The 25,362-nt window shown below is 38.2% G+C and overlaps 1 protein-coding gene across 1 annotated transcript in view; it reads right to left on the bottom strand.

Annotated features, from left to right (window-relative positions):
* Window positions 1-12,722: 12,722 nt before the first annotated feature.
* The window catches only part of C1H8orf37 (chromosome 1 C8orf37 homolog), a 37,316-nt gene continuing 24,676 nt past the window's right edge, over window positions 12,723-25,362 (bottom strand). The window contains exons 5-6 of the mRNA XM_036740786.1: window positions 21,217-21,312; window positions 12,723-14,332 (exon numbers count right to left, since the gene is read on the bottom strand). Of these exons, the coding sequence (XP_036596681.1) occupies window positions 14,173-14,332; window positions 21,217-21,312 (256 nt within the window). The 3' untranslated portion in view covers window positions 12,723-14,172. The remainder of the gene's footprint in view (window positions 14,333-21,216; window positions 21,313-25,362) is intronic.

The following is a 25,362-nucleotide window of genomic DNA, read 5'->3' as shown; positions in this document are numbered from 1 at the left end:
GAGAGTTTTGATGTTGGGTAGGTAACAGTCCCCCTGCAAGAATTCTTCTCCAGTCAGACCACACTTGAAATATTGTGTTCAGTTCTGGGTATCAAACCTTAGGAAGGATGTTGATGAGCTGGAGAGCATCTAAATTAAAGCAACAGCCTCCAGTCTGTATGATTAGGATTGGCTGAATGAAGGGAAGTCCTGATTTGTGGCATTTGCTGATTTCCAAGGTGTAAACGCTGCCACTGAAGACTGAACAATCAAGGCCTGCTAAGAGCTGGTTCCAGCACCCCCTGCAGTCTCAGAACCCAGATGTTGCCCCTTTACCTTGTTCCTGTATCCTCATACAGGTAAGCCATTCCTAAACCCTCCTCCCAACCCCCCTTTCAGGTCCCACTGATCGATTTTCTTCCTCTGCTGGAGTGTCAGCTTCTTAAGAGCAGGGACTTTCTCATTCATTTCTATTTGTATCTCCAGTCCTCAACACAATGCCTGGCACATCACAAGCAATTCATCATTTCTGTATTCAACGTCTAAGAAGTCAAATAGCTGTGCCTTCTCGTGTCTTCTGAAGGAGGCGAGGCATGCATATAGGCTTGGGTAGGCTGGACTAGATATGATTCGTTAGTACAATATTAGGTAAAGCCAGCTGTAGAGGACTGCAGATTGTCCTTTGGAAACAACAGCAGGCTTGTTCTGTATAGTGAAATTTATTTTTAAAATTTTATTTATTTTATTTTTAATTTATGGAATAAAACAAGCATTTCCATAACACAATATAATTTAAAAAAAGATGATTGCGCATGAAACTACAAATCTATTATGGACAAATTGCCATTCCTTTTAAACATACAACAAAGTTATCCTGTAAATTTCTTTTTCTCCCCCCTCTCTATGGCTATCATTAGACACAAATATATATATGTAAAATCATTCTATACATACTTCTATTTATCAGTTATTTCTCTGGGTGCAGATAGCAGCTTCCTACATATGTCCTTTGTAGTTAGTTTGGTTATTTATAATGGTCAAAATGACTTAGTTGTTCTTAAAACAATATTGCTGTTACTGTACACAACATTCTCTTGGTTCTGCTCATTTTGCTCTTTGTTATTTCATGCAATTTTTTTCTAAGGTCATCAAGCTTATTGTCTCTTACAGCACAGCAGTATTTCCAGCAATACCACTAGTAGGTATATTTCCAAAGATGATTATGGAAAAAGGAAAAAACAACCCTAGATGTTCTAAAATATTTATAGCAGCTTTCTTTGGGGAGGCAAAGAACTGGAAATTGCAGGGATGTATATTGAAATTAAAAAGAAATCCTGGAAAAGAGTTCAGAGAGGAAAAAAAGCCTAAAATGAAAAAGGACGCCTTTTATTCAATGCAGGTCTGCCCCCTATAGCTAAGATGATGAAATCAGCATTTTTCTCTCTAAGCAGGTGCGAAGCTCTATCATTTAAAATCCCAGGTTCCCAAATTCAATTCTGCAAAGTTTTTTTCCTTCTCTTATTTTGATTAGATTAGGTGACTCTAAGAAGCCTCTCCCAGGCACCCTAGTTTTTGCTAGCCTTTGGGGATCCCCTAGAGTGGCAGCTATGTCCGAGTTCAGATCTAATGACAGGCCACACTAGCTAGGGTGAGCTTTGGACCTGGAGTCAGCAGACTAGGGTTCAAAGTCTGGCACTGCCATTTCAGTCCCATTCGATAATCATTGGAGTGACTTTTATTCATGGGGAGCTCACTGGCTAGGTGATTCCTGAGGAGTAGCGGAACCTCTCAGAGCTTTTGGGTCCTTATCTGTGGAATGAGGAGGCTGGACTAGGTGACTTTTAAGGTCCCTCCCAACTCTAATCTATGATCGGTTGCTAAGTGCCCATTTAAAACTAGGCCAGTCTAGATCATTCTAAAAAGGAGTTGCCCAAGAAGGAAATTTATAAAGCTAATCACACATGCATTTCCTGTAATTCAGTCAGTTTCTTGCCCCAATGTATGAGGCAATATGGGGTTGGGCTAGGTGGCACAGTCAATAGAATGCAGGGCCTGAAGTCAGGAAGACCCATCTTCCTGAATTCAAATCTGGCCTCAGACACTCACTAGCTGTATGACCCTGGGCAAGTCACTTAACCTGTTTGCCTCAGTTTCTTCATCTGTAAAAAGAGCTGGAGAAGGAAATGACTAACCACTCTAGGATCTCCGCCAAGAAAAACTCACATGTGGTCACAGAGAATCAGACACGACTGAAAAATGATGCAACACTGTGAAATGAGTCTGTAATTCTGTGTGACTGGTGGTGCAATTCTGTGGTCTTGATTTTGTGACTAGTCTGCTGATTTGAAATTAGAGTCAGAATCTTACGGAGAATGGGGAAGCTTAGGCCAAAGGCTTTCCACTGGGTTTCATGTTACAGCATTTCTTTTTGGGAGCAGTGCTTATGTGTAGTATAGTTATTGATAAAAAGCTGAGTAATTTAATTTTGGTCACATTGGCATCAGTGATGATAGAAAGCGAGACATGGATGAATAAAATGCCTAGGACATCTGTTAGCTGCATAATCCTGGGAGAGTCACATATAATAATAGCTGGCATGTATAAAGTGCTTTACAGTTTGCAAAGGTCAAATCCCATTTGACCCTCACAACACTGGGAGGCAGGTAGTGTTACTAGCTTCATTTTACAGCTGAGGAAACTGAGGCAAACCGAGATTAGGTGACTTGCCCGGGGTCTAATGCCAGATTTGAACTCAGTTGGCCTCAGTTTCCTCGCCTGTAAAATGGAGGTAATCATAGCACCTCCCTTGCAGGGTTGCTGTTAGAATCAGATGAGACAAAAATTGTAAAGTGCTTTTACTTTTATTAATAATAATATACAAGTATGATTAAGGTGAGTTTTGCATGGGCCGATCTCCTTGGGAAAAACTCTTCTGCCTTTCTCCCTTGTATTGGGCTGGCTCAAGGTTAACCTCCAAGGAGCTTATTTTCTCCTTGTTCCAAGAGATTTTTTTATTTGCGTCAGTTGATTTGTTTCTCTGTTTATATTGTCTCCTGTAAATCATCTCCAACTTGGCTCATGTGAATTGTGTAGTGACGGACAAGGTTTTCGATCTCCCAGGAGAGCAGTAATTACACCTCTACCTTCCTGCAGGCCTCTTACTATAAGCTGGATGTTTTTTCAGATACCAATTTCCACAGCTTCTATAGGAGATACTAGTTTTGATTACTTGACAAGAGTCAGTGGGCACTAATTTCTTTTATGTAACAATGGGAATGTATAGTAGTGATAAAAGAAGGGACAGAAGATCAAAGGGAAGGGGAACAGTCACTGGGCCTGCAGAAGCTTCGAGGGATGCTGCCAACTGAGCCAGAATCTTGTCTCCTCTAAATTCCTTTTCACGAAGTAAAGTTGGGGCATCTGCTTCCTTCTCTGATTGGAAGTCAAGGGAGAACAATATATAATTTTTAAGAAGCAGCTGGGATAATTTCACCGAAAACTGGCCCAATCAGAATTCCGTGTACTAGTCACAATATTTCTTGGCCCATTTACTGACCAGATCATTAGACACAGCAGTAGCTTCAGCAGCATAAAAAAACAGAGCAGTGTGTGTCTGGAGCGCCTGCCCAAGTTCTAGAAAGTCCATATGGGGCCAAGATGGAAGGTGCCACACAGTCTCTGAACTTGCTTCCTCAACTCTGCTCTTTCTAGCAGATTTCTCCATGAAAGCTCTTCCAAGCGAGCCAGGTCCAACAGGTTGATGTTGGCTGATGGGAGCTGGGTGGCCACACAGGACTACAAATGGATGGATTTTTAATGTCAGATACTTCTGCCTTCCACGTCATGTATGTATCTATACTTTCACTTGGCAACAGCCCTCCTACTTGTTCTTTACTCAGTATTCAAAATCTTGCTTTTTTGCTTGTATCCAGTGCTTAGTGGGAAGGAAGGAATAAAAAAGATAAACACTTATTAAGCACCTACTATGCGCCTGGCACTATGCTAGACACTTTACAAATATCTCATCTGATGTTCACAACAACCCAGGGAAGTAGGTGCTATTGTTATCTTCATTTGACAGCTGAGGCCAACAGAGGTTAAGTGACTTGCCCAGGGTGACACAGCCACTAAGTGTCTGAGACTGGATTTGAACTTGGGTTGTCCTGACTCCAGGCCTATTGCTCTATTCTTTTCATCGCTTAGTTGCCTAGTATGGAGTAAGTGCTTAGTAAATGCTTTTTGATTCATTTGTATATCACACAAAGGGTACATTTTTATAATGTGGGCAGTGGGGGTGGGACCACATTTTTCAGACCTTGCCTAAAGTGCACGAATGCCTTGTCTGGGCCGTGGATACTGATTTTATTTCCTTTTTATTTTTTTTACAAGTCCTTAATCTCATCAGATCATGTGAGCCTTCTTATCAGAAACTTTCTGTGTTAATTCAATGTGAAGTTATACATGGTAGTTATATGAGATTCCATGCTGTCTTGGGGAGGGAGGGGGGAGGGAGGGGAGAAAATCTGGAACTCAAAATTATGTAGAACCGTGTGTGGTAAACTAAAAATAAATTTAAATTAAAAAAAATAAAAAAAAAGAAACTTACTGTGGTCTAGGAGTCCTAAATTTTTGCATATAACTGTTTTTATATTTTGGAAGTTTCCTTCAAGCATGTGGTTTGGTTAAGGGTTGATGGGAATATGGACTTTTTAATGTACTTCATGGCCTGCTATGGTACAGATAATGTGTTCTAAAAGTTCTGACGTGTCTGTTGTTTGGAAATCAGGAAGGCATTTTCCCCAGAGAAACAAACAATGGTGATTAACAGCTCACAATATTCAATTTTAACTCAGAAGCATTGTGCTACAGTATGATATGGTATGATACAACCTTACAAAAGCATCATTTTTTTATAATTTCTTTTTTTATGTTAACAATAACCTTTTTTTTACAGTATCTACATCTTTTATTTAATATTTTTAGTTTTCAGCATTGACATTATAAATTTTCTCCCCATTTCTACCCTCCCCCCCATTACAAGATGGCATATATTCTGATTGCCCCTTTCTCCAGTCAGCCCTCCCTTCTGTCACCCCACTCCCCCACCCATCCCCTTTTCCCTTACTTTCTTGTAGGGCAAGATAGATTTCTATGCCCCATTGCCTTTATATCTTATTTCCCAGTTCCATGCAAAAACACCTTTTTTTTTTTGAACATCTCCTTTTAAAACTTTGAGTTCCAAATTCTCTCCCCTCTTCCCTCCCCACCCACCCTCCCTAAGAAGGCAAGCAATTCAACATAGGCCACACATGTATCATTATGTAAAACCCTTCCAAAATACTCATGTTGTGAAAGACTAACTATATTTTGCTCTCTCCTATTCTGTCCCCCTTTATTCATTTTTTTCCCTTGACCCTGTCCCTTTTCAAAAGTGTTTGCTTTCGATTACCTCCTCCCCCTATCTGCCCTCCCTTCTATCATCCCCCCCTTTTTATCCCCTTCTTCCTTCTTTCCTGTGGGGGTAAGATACCCAATTGAGTGTGTATGTTATTCCCTCTTCAAGTCAAATCTGATGAGAACAAGATTCACTCATTCACTCTTCCTGTCTGACCAACTGCTTTTTCTTACCACTTTTATGTGAGATAATTTACCCCATTCTATCTCTTCCTTTCTCCCTCTCTCAATATATTCTTTTCTCATCCCTTAATTTGATTTTATCTTTTTAGATATCATCCCTTCATATTCAACTCACCCTGTGCCCTCTGTCTATATATGTGTGTGTGTACGTACACACACACACACACACACACACACACACACACATATACACACACACACACACACACACACACACATATATATATATGCATATTCCCTTCAGCTACCCTAATACTGAGGTCTCGTGAATTACACACATCATCTTCCCATGTAGGAATATAAACAAAACAGTTCAATTTTAGTGAGTCCCTTATGATTTCTCTTTCTTGTTTACCTTTTCATGCTTCCCTTGATTCTTGTGTTTGAAAGTCAAATTTTCTATTCAGCTCTGGTCTTTTCACTGAGAAAGCTTGAAAATCCTCTATTTTATTGAAAATCCATATTTTGCCTTGGAGCATGATACTCAGTTTTGCTGGGTAGGTGATTCCTGGTTTTAATCCTAGTTCCATTGACCTCTGGAATATCATATTCCAAGCCCTTTGATCCCTTAATGTAGAAGCTGCTAGATCTTGTGTTATCCTGACTGTGTTTCCACAATACTCAAATTGTTTCTTTCTGGCTGCTTGCAGTATTTTCTCCTTGATCTGGGAACTCTGGAATTTGGCGACAATATTCCTAGGAGTTTTCTTTTTGGGATCTTTTTCAAGAGGTGATCAGTGGATTCTTTCAATTTCTATTTTACCCTCTGGCTCTAGAATATCAGGACAGTTCTCCTTGACAATTTCTTGAAGGATGGTATCGAGGCTCTTTTTTTGATCATGGCTTTCAGGTAGTCTAATAATTTTTAAATTATCTCTCCTGGCTCTATTTTCCAGGTCAGTGGTTTTTCCAATGAGATATTTCACATTGTCTTCCATTTTTTCATACCTTTGGTTCTGTTTTATAATATCTTGATTTCTCATAAAGTCACTAGCTTCCATTTGCTCCAATCTAATTTTTAAGGTAGTATTTTCTTCAGTGGTCTTTTTGACCTCCTTTTCCATTTGACTAATTCTGCCTTTCAAGGCATTCTTCTCCTCATTGGCTTTTTGGAGCTCTTTTGCCATTTGAGTTAGTCAATTTTTTTAAGGTGTTATTTTCTTCAATATTTTTTTGGGTCTCCTTTAGCAAGTCATTGACTTGTTTTTCATGGTTTTCTCGCATCACTCTCATTTCTCTTCCCAATTTTTCCTCTACTTCTCTTACTTGCTTTTCCAAATCCTTTTTGAGCTCTTCCATGGCCTGAGAGCAATTCATATTTTTCTTGGAGGCTTTTGATGTAGGCTCTTTGACTTTGTTGACTTCTTCTGGCTGTATGTTTTGGTCTTCTTTGTTACCAAAGAAAGGTTCCAAGGTCTGAGTCTGAATCTGAGACTGTTTTTGCTGCCTGTTCATGTTCCCAGCCAACTACTTGACCCTTGAGTTTTTTGTGGGGGTAAGACGGCTTGTAGAGAGTACTTTGTCCCAGGTTTGAGGGGCTGCGCTGCTATTTTCAGAGCTACAGAAACACAGCAAGCTCTGCCACACCAGTGCTCCTTCTCCCCCAAGAGCCACCAACCAGGATTGCAGCCCAGATTCAGGCTGGGCAAAGCAGGTTTTGCACTCCCGCTATGATCTGCCACTTAATTCCTCCCACCAGGTGGGCCTGGGGCCAGAGGCAACTGCAGCTGTAACTCTGGAAGCAGCCTCAGAGCTTCACCACCTCTGCAGCCCCTGGGGCGGTGGCCAACTGTGCACTCCTTTCACTCTGTCCGAGCAGCTTTTCCCACTAACCTTCTCTGTTGTCTTTGGCGTTTGTGGGTTGAGAAGTCACAAAAGCATCATTCTTAACAATTTTGATATTGGTTTCACAGAAATACAACTTTAGCCACATTGGGAGTGTGGGTGTGGGTGTGGGTGATAGGGGTTGGAGAGCAGTTTCTTCCAGAGGAACAATATTAGGGACAGTTTGAAGGCTGTTTGTGGCTTACTCTTGGGCACAGCAGTTGGGATGGCCAAAAGTTGAGGGAAGCTCTGAGTCCAAGGCCAGTAGAGTTGGAAGGGACAATTCTGGGGACTCTGGCCTGGGCATGAGAGTAGGTGGAACTCCATAGGTCCTAGGGAAAGGGCAGGGTGCTCTGGTGTTGAAAAGAGAGGAGCAAGACCCAAGAAAATGTGAGTTAGCTCCGGAATCAGGGGTGGGAGTAGAAAATTCTAGGAATGTACCTCCAGAGGCAGGGATCCTTGGCTGGAATTTTTCTTTTAAGTTAACATTATATTCTATATTTTTTAATCAGCAAAAATCTGCATTCTCTCCCTCTCCCTTTGAGAATGAAAAGAAAAAGAAACTCCTTTTACAAATGTGTACAGTTAACAATCACAAAAAATTGTGTGTCTCATTTTGCACTCTGAGTCCTCCACTTCTCTATTGGGAGGTGGGTACCATGTCTCATTCCAATCCTCTGGAATTGTGGCTGGTCATTATGCTGGTCAGAAATCGCAAATCCTTCAAAATGGTTGGCTTTCCAATAGTGTTGTCACTTAAAAGATAACAAAAGGAAGCTTACTTAGCCATATCAAGGAAAGTTCATTCACGAGGATGCAATATTGATTTAGATGTATGTTTGCTTCTCTGCCTTTGTGATGGGTTATTCTGGTTAGCTGATCAGAAGACCTGAAGGAGAAGCCAGGTGACTCCTCCAGTCTTGACCTTCTTGGTACTTAGATCACCTGGAAGTGGTGTCGATAACCTGAGCCAATTAAATTTCTGGGATGATTTCACTGTCTTTTGAGGAAAAGCAATCCTAGTCTTCATGGGGGTTAGGGCCATAGGAAAAGCTGGCCAAGACCATAGGATGGAGTTGAAGGAGATATTGCTTCTACCACAACACTCCAAAGGACTTGTTCAGCACTATGTATATTTGGTATAGACAGCATGGCCTGATAATAAGCTGAGTCCAGAGCTGAAGATCTCAGTGTTGGCTGAATGGCTTCTGGGAAACTGCGAAGCTCTTTTACTTATTCTAGGCTACCTATGGAAACAAACCCATCTTTTCAATGCTAAGATTTTATCAGAGTTTCTTTCTCTTCTTTTCTTGTAAGCAGTTGGGGTTAACTGACTTGCCCAGGTTCACACAGCTAGTTAAGTGTCTGAGGCACAATTTGAATTCAGGTCCTCCTGATTCCAGGGCTGGTGCTCTCTCCATCAGTGTTTCTTTATGGAATGCCGCTGTCTCTGAAGAGCTAAAGATGAATTATCACTTAGGAATGGAGATGTACATGGTGGGTGATGGCAGTGACCAGTGAGGAGCCATGAAGAATATATGTGAAGGACATCATGGGGAGAGGGTTGAAGGGTGGCAATTTGACAACTGGAAGGGAAGGTGGGCTGGTTACGTGAGGGAGGACGTGGATAGATGTTTAGTGGGAAAGGTAGACATGAATGCAGACAGTAGAAGGAGATCCTGATCACAAGTCACAGATCCATTTGATATTGATTGAAAGTGGGTGATGAAAAGGGTTGGCTGCCAGATGAAATTCAGGGTTGGGTCTGGGAAATGAAGTGGGAGAATGGGGCCCCCTGGCATTTATTCTTCCTTCTGATTTCCTTGTAACTACCCTTCAGTCCCCACACCTCAGATTCCTGTGGGGGCAATGGAAAGGGCACTGGCTCTGGACTCAAAGGACCTGGGTTCGAATCTTGTCTCTGTCATAGTGTGACCTTGGGCCTTGGTTTCTCATTCATATAATGAGGGGGTTGGAGTAGATGGCTTCTGAGATGCTGGCTACATCTATGATCCTATGGTCTCTGTCCTGCCCTCTATCAACCCTGAGGCAAGGTGAGATGGGGAGAGACTTTTTAAGGGGCTTGAAGGTTAAGGAGAAAGGCAAGCCTCTAGCGACAGTTTTAGGTAAGAAAAGGAAGCTCTGTACCTCTTCTCTGTCCCCCTTCCCCTTCCCTAATTCTGAACTCAGAGTGAAACATAAGCATTTGAGAATGGTTGTCAAATCAAGGAATCTGATAAAGAACTTTAGAGCTAGAAATAAATCATCTAGGCCAATTCTTGGTTTACAGAAGAAACCGAGGACCAGAAAGAAAGCCTAATCTGATTCTGCCTCCTGGTGGCCAAAAGAGGGATCTTTCAGTTCATTGTCACAGGGATCATATACATACACTGTATTCCTCCCTTTTTAAAACTGTATTTTCATTTTTATACCTGATACAATTTCATATCTCTGCAATATTCATTTCCCTTTAGCCCTTTCCTCTTGCTTACAGCTATTATTTAGTTATTTTAGGAAAATCTCAACCCTTCATCTCCCCCATCTCCACCTTTTCATTTATGAGATTTTAAAAAATGACCTTAATCATGGCTGATAAGTGATAAATCTGTAGGAAGAAAAGGGAAATTTTAAAGGTTTTTTTTTCTTTGTATGAAACTAGGCCTGCTACAGAATCAGTATCATACATGTCCAAAGTCTTTGAAAAATCCTTGAAATCCTTTTGGAGACAGACCTCTCAACGATACTTTTGCTTCTTCAGAATCTGTGCAAAAGCTTTTCTGCTGTCTCCTCTTCCTCCAATTAAATTTGCTTTCCCTTGAACACCAGCATTTAACTTTAAAAAATCATTTAAAAATTTTTCATTTTTTTATTGTAACAGCATTACTTCTATTACTTTTCATGGCAAATGTACCCTATTTCAGCTGTGTGTACATTGGCTAAGTTCTGTGGGCTAATCTGGGAATTTAACCAGCCCTTACAACTTTATTTCTATAGGAAAATGTATTTTAAGCATTGGAAAGGGACTTCTCTGAGGTCACAGAGATAATTGATGGCAGAGCTGGCAATCCAAATATACTGATTACTAATCCAGCGATTACTCTTTCTATATAGTGTTTAGTGTCTTATAAATATTGGTGTAAAGGAAGAGTTCCTAAAATATCCTTATTTCTTTGATTCCTTAACTTTCATGTTGGCCTTGGACAAAACTGTGAAGTGGTCAGGGCTAGCTTTCCTCATAACCATAGATGCCTGTGCTCTCATGCTTTTGACTTTCCCTCCTGCCCTCCCACTTCCCTAATTTAAAAAAAAAATGTTGTTCCTTTGTTCCATCTCTGAACCCACATCAGTAGCTCTCCTTTCAGGTTTTCTGTTTACCCAAGTGACAGCTAAATTAATAAACTAATCCATGTTAATGTGGACTTATCAGAGTCCCCATGGCCTACGAGAGGGCTAAATACAAGTTTCCACTGTCCTCCTCCTTCTCCACTATGTATTTTTAAATGGCTTAATGAAGAAAATGTCATCATTTTGGTTGTCAAATCTTGTGGAATGACTGGATGAATTTTAGCCCAGATAGAAGAAAAAGGTAGAATAGAGAGGCAAGCCAATTGAGGATCAACTCTTGGGCAGGTGGGGTCTTATATTCAATATTATGTATTAATATTGAATAATAACAGAATAATACTATCTTCAACTTACATTCACCTCTGTATCTCTTACTGCCTAACACAGTTTACGTATCAAATGCTTATTCAATGTTTGTTAAAATGAACCCCCCCCCACCACCTCCTGTCCTTACATCTTGGGCTTTACTTCTCTGGTCAAGTTCTCCATTTGTAAAATGATGGGGCTGGATTTGGTCTCTCAGGGATCTTTTTTTTTTTGACTCTTTTTTGACTCCAAGGTCAACATTAAAGTGGACTCTTGTATTTGCAATTTTCCAAATCAATGAAGTAGGTACCATGCAAACCTTCTTATAAAGTATCTCACTAACTCTGTACTCAAGGAGATATAAAGTTACTAGACATTTTCTCTTTAATTTTTGCAGTTCCCAAAATATGAACCTGGATTTCTTGGGAAAGTTGCAAAGGAGTCCCTTCTGCTTGAAGTAGTGAAAAGCTGAGAAAATAGAGGTTTTTGATTTGTTTTTTCCCTTTAATCTAGAAACAGAATGAATAAAGGTTGGCTAAATGGTCAAGGTGCCAAGACTTTTGGACCCCAAGGGAGGTGGCCTCTTGGTCTGGGGTGTGAATCCTGTCCAACACTAGGAAGTCTGGGCAAACAAGGAAGAGCCATGGAGATACTGAGTGATGAGGAGGGGTTACAGGAGGGCCAGGACAAGGGATGATGGATGGGAAGCACTGGGTGCTGGCTTGGCAGTTCAGAAGCAGCCAAAAGCTGGTGCCCTGATAAATCTTCAGGTTGTCTCCAATTATTTCAAGGGATGCTGGGAAGTTCTTACAATTTAATTCACTTTAATTAAACATGCATGTTTATGCACCCTTTTTATAAAGGATGCTGAAGGACCAGACAGTTGTAAGTACACCAAAGAAATCATGACGGGGTGATGTCACTACTTGCATAATTTAAATCATAACACTTGGAAGCAAGGATTCTTATTTAAGAAGTGCCAGCTAATAAGTCAGCATTTGAAAGGTATTGCTAAGTGTTATGATGAGTTTCCTGACTAGAAATAACATGCAGACAACCTTTCCCCCCTTACTTTATAGATATCAAGGATTCTGTCATCCAGGCCACTAAAGAAGGGAAATGAATCTAAATTCATACTCTCTGTTACCTCTGGGTGAGGTCCACTGGAATCTGTGTTCAGAGCCTAGCCAATACTATCATTACAAGAGCTCCTTCTTTCATTAGTACTTGCCTCCTTTGTATAATTGAGTGCTTTGGTATACACATAAACGTGTTATGTACATGTATGTCTGTATGGCATGTGCATAGCCATGACTCCTTACTAGTGATTTTCCTAACCTGCTCTTGCTTAGGCCAGCAAACCAATGTGGCAGAGCCCACCAGACGCTTGAATAAGAAGCCCTGCAGTGGAGGTCCTGGCTTTGCCATTATTCTGTGACCAGTTCCTTGATTTCTCTGGGCTTCAGTTATCTCATTTGCAAAAAAGGGGAGCTGGAAGCTTTTTTTTTTAAAAGAACTTTTTTCTAAAAGAACTGATAAATACTTGAAATTTTCTAAGCCATTTAAGTAGATATTATTGTACACACTGCACACTCCTTCCCCATGCAAACAAACAAAAGGTGCAATTCAAATTAACTCTTACAGTACTCTCTTTATTGAATAATGTAGAAAATGTGCACAAACACAAACAATGAAATTTTTGATGTCTTATCGAGGCAGGATGAAGGTCTGAGTGCACAAATGAGGTGACTGGCTACTTTTTTTTTGGACAAGATACATATTGGGCAAAGATAGAAAAAATTCTAAAATTCAGTAAGCATTTTGGCAGGACATCTGGAAACAGTTTAAAATCTATTAGGTTTTTTTTCCTAAGACCTGGAGAAATTGTAATTTTCTTTTATACTGATACTAAAAGTCATACTTTAATTAGATTACAACCTATAATAAAATATCCATTTATACATAAACATAATACTTTATCCACACTTTAGATACAAAATAGTGCAGTACTAAAAAGCTTATAAATGAAAACTCAATTTTACTGACATTGGGATATTATTAATTCATTTGCTAAATGTCAATAATATGTTGGGTGCTAAAGGCACAGGGCAGGCATACTGGACTAGTGGAAACAGAAAAAAACCATAATGGCATCTATATACCATTACTGCATTTATGTATTACATGTATATGTTTTTGATGAATATAGTTTTGGTTTCCCGAAAATCCTCACACTGAAACAAGCATGTACAAGTAAAATGGCCCATCAAAAGATGTTTTTCTGATATATATGGACAGTGAGAAGGTGACCAGGATGAGGACAGTTGTGGCAAAAATGAGTAAACCTATTTGAGAATTCTGTAAAATGCCTCCAGAGGTGACGAGAGAACATCAACTGGATGAGAGATCACAGTCGATCTGTGGTTTCTGCTACATCTTCTTATGGTCTTTGGCAACACTAGATTGGACAGATGTGGAAGATACCAATACATATATGGCTTAGAATGTGTGTAATGGTCAGCATTTCAACAGTATTTACATTAGATGCCACTTCTTTATATTACTATGGAACTCAAAGCTTAAAAAAACCCAAATGTTAAAAATTGTTTTAACATGTAATTGGGGGAAATATTTATGTGTATGTATGTATGTATATATTATGTATGTGTGTATAGGTATACACATATATACACATACACACACATATATATGTATATGACTTTATAATACTCAATGGTGGAAGAAGAACATCATGTGGCCTAAAAAGAGACAGAGAGGAGGGCAAACATCAGAGGTTTGAGAAATAGGGAGAGTTTGACTTGTGACTTTGCTTATAATAGGCAATATTCACACATCTTAGTAAGGAGAAAAGAATGATTCTGAAGTATTAAAGCCTGATTATCTTTCCTAGCCCATTGGACTTTGGAAATTTGTAAAATTTACTCAAATAATTCCACCCTCTTTGGCTAAGAGGCACAAATGATAACAGTTGTCTTCCTTGCTTAATCCTAAAATCATCCCAGAGTAAGCTCCCATAGAAGCTGGCCTTTCCACGATAACTGGTTGGAAGGTGAGAAAACTTCACTCATTATGTTTACCACAAACCCATCGAAGTTGCTGATCAGTCCGGAGGTCAGTGAGTTCTTCTACATCTCTCCAACTACACTGGCAAGCATAGGCTCGTATACCTTTCTGCTTTGTCATCTTTGCTTTCAACTTGTTGAATTCAGGCATGTTGTTCCTATAAGTGGTAAAGTAAAATAGGCAGCTTTTAACATTATGGTCCTGTTTGGCACTTTCTATATTGGTAAAAATTAATGATTATTTAAAAATTAAAATGATTTAAAAAAAAAAGAAATTTTCACACTTGTAATTCTCCAACTTTAAAGGTGACTTAAGGAAAAACAAGACAAAACAAAGAAAAAGAAAAATTGCCCAAATGAAAGCTTCATTCCTGTTTCCAACAAAAGCAGATACAGTCTGTTGTTCTGCTTCCTGCTCTACACCTTCAATGGTCTTGAGAATGTGAGGCGGATCCTCTAGTTCTCTTTCCTACTCAAAGGCTGGATATTTTGACACAATGGACACATGAATAACTGATTTCGTTATCAGCGGGATCATAGGATGCAGAAGAGGGTGCCAATGCATCTCTGCCTCTAGAATGTGCGGATGTGCAGAAGGACCAATGTTGGTGCTGATGGATACTGGGGAGAAGTGTGGGTCCACAGACCTTCCTTTGGATGAACTCATCATGGGATTATTTCACAAGACAGGGCAGGTCTGGGGGTAACTTAGGGGAAGCAGATACTTCTACATATTAAGTTGTTATAGTATTTTTTCATGTGCATCAGGCATCTGCCTACTCCTTCTGCTTACACATACACGTACACGCGCGCACGCGCGCACACACACAGCATCCGTGATTTCAGCAGAATGGGGAACTTCTGGTGTAGAAATTCCCTCTACTAATGTAAACCCACAACTTCTCTGTAATTCAGTCTCAGAAAGTTGTCTGGTACACGGGAACATTAAGTGCTTGGCTTAATCACAAAGCTACAACGTATCAGAAGGTGGACTTTTAATATAGGTCTTCCCGACTCCAATACTGGCCTTCAATCCTTTCTGCCACAATGATTTTTATGTGACAACCTAACTGCAAGTTCTAGAATGCTTTTAATTAGGTTAAAATAATTAAATCAACAATAGTGACCACCCTAGAAAGTTACCACATGACCAACAGCATTAAAAAAGTTATTTTGTTTTAATCTAAACTCATCAATGATGATTTTCATAATAAACTGGAGATAATTACATAAATATCCTATGACAGAAAAAGTTAAGTTCCCAGTGATATCAAAAGGAAAAGTAAAACAGAACAAAACTATAAAAGGACATATAACATCATACACATCATTCACTACTTACATTGTAGCACACAAATATAATGTGCTCTCTGGTGGCCAAATGGTAACAATAATTAACAAATGTGTTTTTGCATAGCAAATGGCATTTTAAATCAGACTGAAGAAAAAGAAATTGGCTAATTTAAAGATAATATCCTCTAGTCAATTTACTATATACATGAATTAACATTTTTATAAGCATTAATATTTTAATATGTATTTGAAATAGTAGGGAGCTAAGAAATAGAAAGAATGAATATAAAGGCAATCCAAAAAAAATTTAAAAACACAAAATTTGCCAGTCTTCACTAAAAAGATTACCCAAATATTTCTTCCCAGGGAAACATCCTTTAGTTGAGCCTTTTTTAGGTGGGGTGGGGTGGGGTGGGGTGGAAGGTCTAGGTCTATGATTTCATCATCTGTTCTTCAGATTAAACACCCAATTTCTTCAACCAATCTGTACTGATTTCCCTGTACTGATACAAACTGGCAATGTCTATAACCGATAGTCTGCAAAGAGTTGCCTGGGACACTGAGAGGATGAGCAGTTTACTCATGGTCTTACAGCTAGAAGGTGTCAGAGACAGGACTCAAACCGAGGTGTTCTTGATCCCTGAGATGAACTCTAGGTACTAGGACATGAGGACTAGTACGTGGCCCCTTGCTTTGTCAAGTGTCGGTGTAGACAAGCACACAATTTAAAAACAAGCTGGGTGTCATTTATATGTTCCGTTCTTTCATGCCTTTTCATGAGGCAAACAAAATTAATTTCACAGTGCTTTAATGTAGCTGAAAACGAATGGTTACCAAGCATCTTGTCATGTATAAACGCCAATATGCCTGGAAACATGAAAAACATTTCTAAATTCTGTACACTAACCATACTAATTCTTTAGTTGCCTTGTGTATAGATATGTCAAATGAGTTACACACCTGGAGCACAAGAGTAGTATCTATTTCTTTTCAATACCCCCAAGGTGTCCAGCACAATGCTAGGTACATAGGAGGTGCTCAGTGGTAATGTAGCTATAATAAATCCTGTATCACTCAGCATTCTGTTAACCAGAACACCATATGGACCAGCCCTTCCACATGCCTGTGACAGTACAACACCTGATGTTCATCATGACTCTGGGGCACTACATGCCCTTTAAGTGCCCAATGGATCATCAAAAAAGATCAAATGACATTTACTTTTAGTCTTGGCAGTAAGTATATTTTATTGGATTTTAGGTTTTTAAAAAATAACTTATAATTACTAAAAATTGTATATGTTGCTTCTTATGTCAATACTTCAAAAGATTTCAGTGAGACTGCTACTCCCTCTGCTGGTATAGGTCACGTCCTTTCCTAACTTAGTAGATAGTATAAAGGCTTAAAAAAATTTAATGACTAGTTGCCAACTTGCTGGTAATAAGCCTCTCTGAGATGCATTTTGTGGCTGGACCTGTAGACTCTGATAGAGCTTACTCTTAACTGGCAGAGTTTTCAAGAACTTAGGTGACCTCCATGTCAAGTGGAGAGGTACAATTTACAAATACAGCTGAATATAGCTGACATATATGTGGCATTTTATACTTTGTAAAATACTTTCTCATATGTGTGTATGTATGTACATATAAATAAAAATATCATGTAAATATTAATATAAGATGCTGGATGAAAGAGTTTGGTATAGTAAGAAAGGTAAAAATGAACATAAAGCTTAACAAAAATCTCCATGAGCCAGGTTTCCTAACCTCTGGGTTGTGGGGTGAGCTTGTGTAAACCACAGTATCATAGGACTTTAAGGGCTGGAAGGGACCTCAGCATAAGATCTCTACCTAAATTATGAATCCCATCTATAACGTCTCCAGTAAGTGGCCATCCACCCTCTTGCTAAAGACTTTCTGTGATGGGGCACTTAGTACTCACACCAAGGCAGCTCATTCCACTTTTAGATAGTTCTAATAGTGCGAAAGTTTTTTCTTATGTTGAGCTGAAACCTGTTTCCCTATACTGTCTATCCATTGCTCTTACTTCTCTTCTCCAGAAGCAAGGACATGACATGTCTTTCTTCCAGATAACAATTCTTCAAATATCTGAACACCTCCCCCTCACTCTTGTTTGAAAATCAAGACAGTTGGCTATTTCCAGTCCTATTAACTTTCTCTTCTTTAGATTAAACATTCCCAGTTTCTTCTACTGATCTGCGTACGGCATGGATTCAAGTCTCCTTACCATTTTGATTACCTCACTTGGAATACACTTCAGTTTGTTTATATCCCTTCTAAAATATAGTGTCCAGAACTGGAAGCAATCCTTCACATGCACTCTGACCAGGGCAGAAATACTACCTCCTTTGCTGTATTCTATTAATGAAGCATCAGTTCTTTGGGCTACCGTATCACACAGGCGACTACTAAGACTGAAGTTTGTTAGAAGCTCCCATCTTTTTCATGTGAACTAATTTCTAGTCACATTCTGCAACTTGTGCAACTGATTAAGGTGAAGGACTTCAGATTTACCCTTATTAAATTTTTTTACTATTTTTTTTGATCCACTATTTCAGCCTCAAAATGTTTTAGGATTCCAATTCTATCATCCAATGTACTAACTATCCCTCCTAGCTTCATGCCATTCACATATTTGATAAGCACATTATCTTTGCTTTCATTCGAGTCATTGATAAAAACAATGAACAGAACACAACTAAGAACAGAGCAATGAGGCATTTTACTAGAAGCCTCTTTTCAAGCTGACATAAATCTATTAATTAAAACTTTTTAGGTCCAGCCAACCAGTCCCAGATGCACCCACCTAGTTCACATTAGCTCTGCTATGTCTACAAGAAACTCTGCCTAATATCTTGTTGAAATTCAGATATACTATATTCATGGTATATGTCTAATGTATCAACCTGGTAACACTTTGTATAAAAGGAAATAGAGGTATTTTGCTATCACTTGTTTTTAATGAGCTTATAATGGTTTTTAGAAATCATCTATTGCTTTTCCAGGTTCTTATAAATCATCCCTTTTACCAGGAATTTTAGTAAAAATCACCAGCCCATGGTCTGAAGTGTCTATTCCCCCACACTCCCACTTGAAAATCAAGACATTTGTCTGTTTCTAGTCCAACGACCCTCTCCCATTTGCCACATTTCCTCAAAGATCACTGACAGCAGTTCAATACCCACAGTTTTATGATACATTTCATGCAAGCATGGTGACTTGAGCTCAGCAAGGACAGTTAATACTCTCTTACTATCTCCTTATCTTGGCTTTCAATTTCCTGTTCCATTTTTCTGTCTTTCCAAGTCCAAAGATTATTTTCTATGATAATGAAAACAAAAGCAAAATAGCAATTGAATTCTATCTTCTCTGTCATCAATAATCATCTTATGCTGTAAGCAGGGGTCCTATTCCTTTTATTTGATCTCCCTTTTTGGTAAAAAAGTAATTTTTACTGTCTTTACTATTTATCACAAGCTCTAGCTCAAATTGGGTTTTATCTTTCCTGAAATTATTTGTATTCATACTGAATTACTTGACTTTGCTTCCATCTCTCTTGTACATGTTCTTTTAAAGTATGAGTTCATCAGAAAGATCCCTTTTAAGCCATTTCAGCCCTTTCTTCCTCATCAAAATTAGCAGCGATGGTGTCATCAAGATTGTCTTCTGGGAAGCTTTCCATCCCTCTTAAGCCAAGTTCCTTTTTATAGCCTCAGATCGTGGGACCCTCTCCCTATCCCTGAACTCTCTGAAATCTGTACTCCTTAAGTCTAGAGTTCACATCAGACTAAGACCAGTATTTCCCTCCTTATCTCTCACATACACTAAGAAAGCACCATCACTGCCTCCCAAGGTTCTTGTCATTCATCTCTAGGTCAGCAACCAGTTCTTCCTTAATGGTCAGAATCAGGTCAAGGATAGCAGTACACCATGTCACTTCCTCCAACTTCTGAAAGATGAAATTATCAGCAAGATAAGTCAAGAATGTGTCATTTGTTTTGCTTTTAGCTGGCAGAGAATTCCAGCAAATGTTTGTTCTGATGGCTAAACATCCTCCCCTGACTTCCTGCCTACTTTCACCATAATCACAATCATATTGATTCAGCCTCCATGCCAGCTTTGTGATCTGTCCCATAACTCTGTCATCTAATTGCTCCAGATGGTTTGATGGCTTATTGTACATTTCCACCACCAATTTGCTCTGTTTCTTCCTTTTTTTGATCCTCACCCAAATACTCTATCATGCCTCCCTCCTCCCTTACTTAATTCTAGGAACTTCCACATTTGTGAATATTTTCTTGATGTGCAATATTCATATATTACCTTTCTTCTATTTAATGTTTCTCTTGAACAAAGCATATCCTTCCACTGCCCTATTACAGTCAAGAGTTGTATCTCACCAAGTTTCAGGGATACTATCGGAGAGCAACTCTCTGTAGATTTATGTGAGGATGACCTAAAGATAGTGATGACGGTGAGTCTTGGAAGAGACAATGTTTTCCTTCTTTATTCTCATGATAATGGTGCTACATAGTAGGATTGCACAAATGTGCAAAACTGGCCTTATGTTTGGAATTTACATAACTGAGTACTATTGTCCAGTGTAATAACAATTTAGATTTGAAGATCTTTCCCACCCATTAGGAGGCCATGTGACCTGCTTACGTCACAGGAAGCCTAAGTCACATGTGGTGAGAGGAGCTTACTGAGAGAAAAAGGAAGTTATGTCACAGGAAATGCTGAGAGAGAGCAGTTAGAGCTAAGGGAGAGAGCAGGTGTGTGGTGGCTGTGAGTTTGTTTGTGGGAAGGCCCCAGCAGGGGGCTGAAAGGCTATGGGATGGAGAGGTTCTCTGCTGTGGTATTGTGCACTGAATTCTTTGCTGCTGTGATGGATTGGGCTTATTGGTTTCAGGATCTGGTCCTCTGGTGTTTGAATAAATGGTTTACTTCTTATACCTTCCATGTGGAGAGTTGCTTATATTTTGTGATACGGAACCACATAGGCATACTGACAACTATCTTCGATGTTATGTTTATTGCCTTGCTAATACGCTCAGATACAAAAGCTCCTACATGCTTGCCTTTTTCTGAATGTTTTCTAGGTGAGTCTACTATTGTGCATAGTGCCTGGCACATAGCAGGCACTTAATAAATGTTTACTGATCGACTGATTAAAAACCCAAAAGGCCAATGGCTACAACCTAGCAATTCATTATTAGAATAAAAAAACCTTGTACAAACTTTACAAACGTTAGTTTAAAGAATTATATTAAAAAGCTAAGGGAAGAAGTCATATGGTGGGAAAAGTTTTTAATCCTCTATAATTCTGGAAAGTTTATTGTATTAAGCTGAACAGGTAGCTGGAGGGAATTCAAAGGTATGGTATACTGAATTCTTGCTATAAAGTTATTTTTAGGGTCATATGGCTGATAGATAAGACCTACTTATTTTACAATTTACTTGGTACTTCAGTAACTATACTCCCTAGGGTGAGGACCAAGATAATGTGTCATATAGTACATACCACTCTATAGTAAACAGTATTATAGCAAGATTACCATGAAGAGACAAAAAGGGACTTGAATATGTCTTATGTCCAGATAGACACTAAATGCAGAATTTGTTCACTTTATTACTGAAAAGAGATTGTAAAGCAGAACAAGAAATATTAAACTAGTCTGTACAAATTTTTCAAAGAGAGTATTAATTTGAGACTTTTTGGAACATACCTGAAAAATAGATAATCACAGGATTTATCCCACATGTAGTCATCAAAGCTTAATACACGGAAATCACAGGCTGTACATCGCAACTGGTCACATGTTCTAGTCAAAGAGATCACAGATTCATTAAAATGCTAAGAGTTGGTAGGATGTGGCTCATATAGTTACATAAGGATACTTATTTAGTAGCAATAATATATATTTTAATTTAATTGAAATGTACTTTAAAGCTTACTTATTTACTTACTTAATTTGATCCTCAAAACCATTTTGTAATGTAGATACTATTACACATTTTTAGCTCCATTTTTTCAGATGAGTAAAATAAGGTTAAGTAATATGCCCATAGTCGTAACTACTGGAAGCTGGCTTTAATCACAGACGTTTTCAGACTTCAAGTCTTACTCTGATATTTGAATTAACACAATGGGGAGGCATAGCAGAATATAGTTTATTATTATTTTTTAAATTGGGGAGATCTTACTGGACTGCAGTCTCTATACAAGTAATCAATGTGGAATGGTTGGCAAAAGAAAAAGCAACTGACCTTAGGCACCAAGCCCCAATCAGGGCCCTTAAGAGTAAGAAATAAGGTGGGAGATTAAGATGGCAAAGAGACCGAGGCCAGACTATATGAGAGCTGGATGAAAGAACTGGAGATGTTTAAAAGCCTGAAAAAGCGCTGGCTTGTCCTGAAGTGTTTGAAGGGCAACATGTGTAAAATGAACTAGAAATATACTGATTGGTCCCAATAAAATGTCAATTTTTGACAATTTTTCTGATAATTAGAATTATCTCAATGTGGAATGGGCTACTTTAAATGGTTGTGAGTTCTCCATTATTTGGGATTATTAAAAAGAGATTAAGTGACCAAATATTTATCAGGGATATTTTAGAGGAATTTCCCATTCAGCTATGGGTTATATTAAATAAAATCTGAAATCCCCTTAAATTCTGAAACTTTGTTGATTTTTTAGCATTTATAAATAATGCTCTTTCATTTTCCAATTTGGAACTCAAATTAAGTTTCAAGAATTTGCTGCCCAAATGTCTTCTTTAGGAAAATGAAAAGAAACATAACAGATGAAAAATGAAATCATAAGCTTGACCTGTGTGTGTGTGGTTCCTCATGGGAATACATAGGCTATTTCTAAAGGATCTTGATTATCCTGTTAAATTTCACTGCAAGGTACCTTCAATTAAACTGCATTCAAGTGCTTAAATTTTTTTCTTAAAAAAAATTCCTTTTCCTGTGGAAATTCTCATATTTACTCTAAAACCCAGATATTTCTAGCTCTGGTTTTGCAATATCTCAAGGGGATGTCAAGAAATTCTCAAAACAAAATTAGTGTTAATTAATTTAAGAAAAAGAAATACTGTTATTAACTACATAGTACTTTTAGGGGAGGATGCTTTGTGGCAAAAAAATCAATCAAATTATAGTGTATTGCAAGTACAGAAAGTTTGGACTCCCTGCTGTGAACATTTAATTTAAATGCTTTCTGAGAAAAACGTGATTTATCCAATCATTTTAAATTATAGAGGGAAAGAACATCTTAGCAATCCTATTCTTTTTTTAAAAAAAATGTTTAAAACCTTAAACAAAATTTTAAAATCATTTGTTTACACTTGAAAAACTCAGAGGTGGGTTAAACTTCAAATCTTCATACTTTTTATAGTCTGAAAATTTATTTAAGATTAAGTACTTCATATCTAAAAATATTCACTTAGACATAGCAAAAACTATTTTAAATTTACATGCTGTTCATGCAGAGTTCTCTATCTCTTATCGGACTGTTAGCAATTTACCAAGATGTATTCATGCATAAAAAATTCAACACAATTATATCAGCGCAAAGTTAAATTGAAATTCTGAGTACACAAGTCAAGAAATGCAAAATTATGGTTCCCAAAGCTACCGTAACTTGTCTTCTTTCACATATGTAGTTTATTACATGGCTGCACAGAGTGTTAACTTTAATGCCTTAATACATATGTGCAATTTGGCTGAATTATAGCTGTTGTGGGAACCATAACTCTGAATTTCCTGACATTTTGTATGTGTAAAATCTCAACCATAATGTTGAATACAGCTTTTGAATTTAATTTAAAATATAGTAGTTTATTCAAATCTATTCACACTACCACATTTTCCTACATACACTATCCTCAGAGAAAAATAAAACCAACTTGCAGTTAAGAAATCATTCTGGTGCTGTGATTTCTATGATTCACTCTATTAGATCATAATTAATACCAGTCCATGGAATAATCCAGCCTTGCAAGTAGTTTTAAAAATCATTAGCCTCACTGAAATTCTACTTGGCTTGAAGTCTCTGCATTAGTTTCATGTACACTAATACCATCTCTTCCCCTTTTAACCATCTCCTTCTACTGCTCCCCATATCAACCATCTAAAAATAACATAACATGGTATACTATGGCTATGTATGTTAGTATTCTATACCCTGAGAAGATGGAAAATCCATGAGAATATAACTTTGCAAGAACTGTCTTCTCTAACCTTTGTGTTAGCACCTAGCAGAATTCTTTGAATATAGCAAGTGCTTAATAAATTTGTTAAATGAATATTATGGAGACGTGACTAACACATAAGACAAAGAACAGATCCAATGAAGACATGGAAGTAAAAACTAATAGAAGTGAATGGAAATATGACTGTAAGTGTAAAGGAGATGCCAGAGTGACTGAGTCAGGGAGGAAGAAGTTCTCAGCAGGAGAAGGGTGACTATGTCTAGGCAAGAAGCCTAATTTCCTATTCAGAACTAGCTACATGCTGCTAACTACTAATGAGTAAAAAAAGAACAACATAAATGTCGGTGACGGCAAATATGTTCCTGGAGAATCCAAATTAGATTAGAAGATGAGATAATAGGAGAAATGGTAGGACAACCTGATAGTAGTCACCTCCGGATAAATTTAGTGTTCATGTATATTATTGATTTCTACTTTAAGGACATTATCCTTACTGCTATGAGTAGGCTGGATTAGAACAAATAAATGTTGTCGCTTTATGATGTCTCTAAATCCATTAAGATGACTAGTAAAAGGATCTAATGAGTCACAACAAAACCCCTCTTTTTAAAAAATAAGTGTTTATTGTTATCTTCTGTTTCTTACACCACCATAGTTATCAATCGATCAACATTTATTAAATGTGTATGTACCAGGTACTCTGCTAAGTGCTGGGGATACAAAAAAGAAGCAAAGACAGTCCCTGCCCTCAAGGAGCTTGAAATCTAATTGGGGAAACAATATGCAAACACACACACACACACACACACACACACACACACACACCCCAAGCTATAAATAGGAAATATAAAAGGGAATAGTTATCCCAAGTATCTCTCCCTTCTCCTCCTTCCAGAGAGTCATTTCATATTACAAACAGTATTTTTAGAGAGGGAAAAAAATTAGTATAATTGATCAATACATTGAGTCTGAAAATATGTGCAATATATAACACCTGTGGACCTCCCACTTCCACGAAGGGATGCTTTGAGGTTGTCTTCTCATATCTCTTCAGTTGAGTTCTGCTTTATCTGGATACTTTTGTTACAGTTACTTTATTACTTTTTGGTGTGTCATTGTTCTTTCCATTTACATTGTTTAGTTACTGTGTATGTCATTTTCTTGGCTCCGCTTACTTCAGTCTGCATCAGATCACGTAGATCTTTCCAAGCTTCTCTTATTCATCACACACATAACTTCTTAAAGAATGGTAATGATCCATTACATCCCTGTAACACAATTTGTTTATCTGTTCCCCAATTGATGGGCATCTAATTTGTTCCCAATTTTTAGCTGTCACAAAAAGTGCTGCTATAAATATTTTGGTGTAGATGGACTTTCTTCTTATTGATGGCTGCCTTGAGGTATAAATTGGAGTCTCTGGTTCAAAGGGTATGGACATTTTAGTCACTTTATTTGTGTAATTCTAAATTGCTTTCCAAAATGGTTGTACCATTTCACAGCTCCACCAATGATATATTAGTATGCCCATTTTCATTCTACAACCTCTCCAACATTTACTATTGTCTTTTTTGGGGGTTCATTTTTGCCAAATTACATGGCGTGAGGTGAAACTTCAGCGTTATTTTGATTTGCATTTCTCCTATTAATTAGCTA

Source organism: Trichosurus vulpecula, chromosome 1 (assembly GCF_011100635.1).
Source record: "Trichosurus vulpecula isolate mTriVul1 chromosome 1, mTriVul1.pri, whole genome shotgun sequence".
Lineage (NCBI taxonomy): Eukaryota > Metazoa > Chordata > Mammalia > Diprotodontia > Phalangeridae > Trichosurus > Trichosurus vulpecula.
Note: the sequence above shows the minus strand (reverse complement) of the source record. Positions and strands in the feature narration are given on the sequence as shown.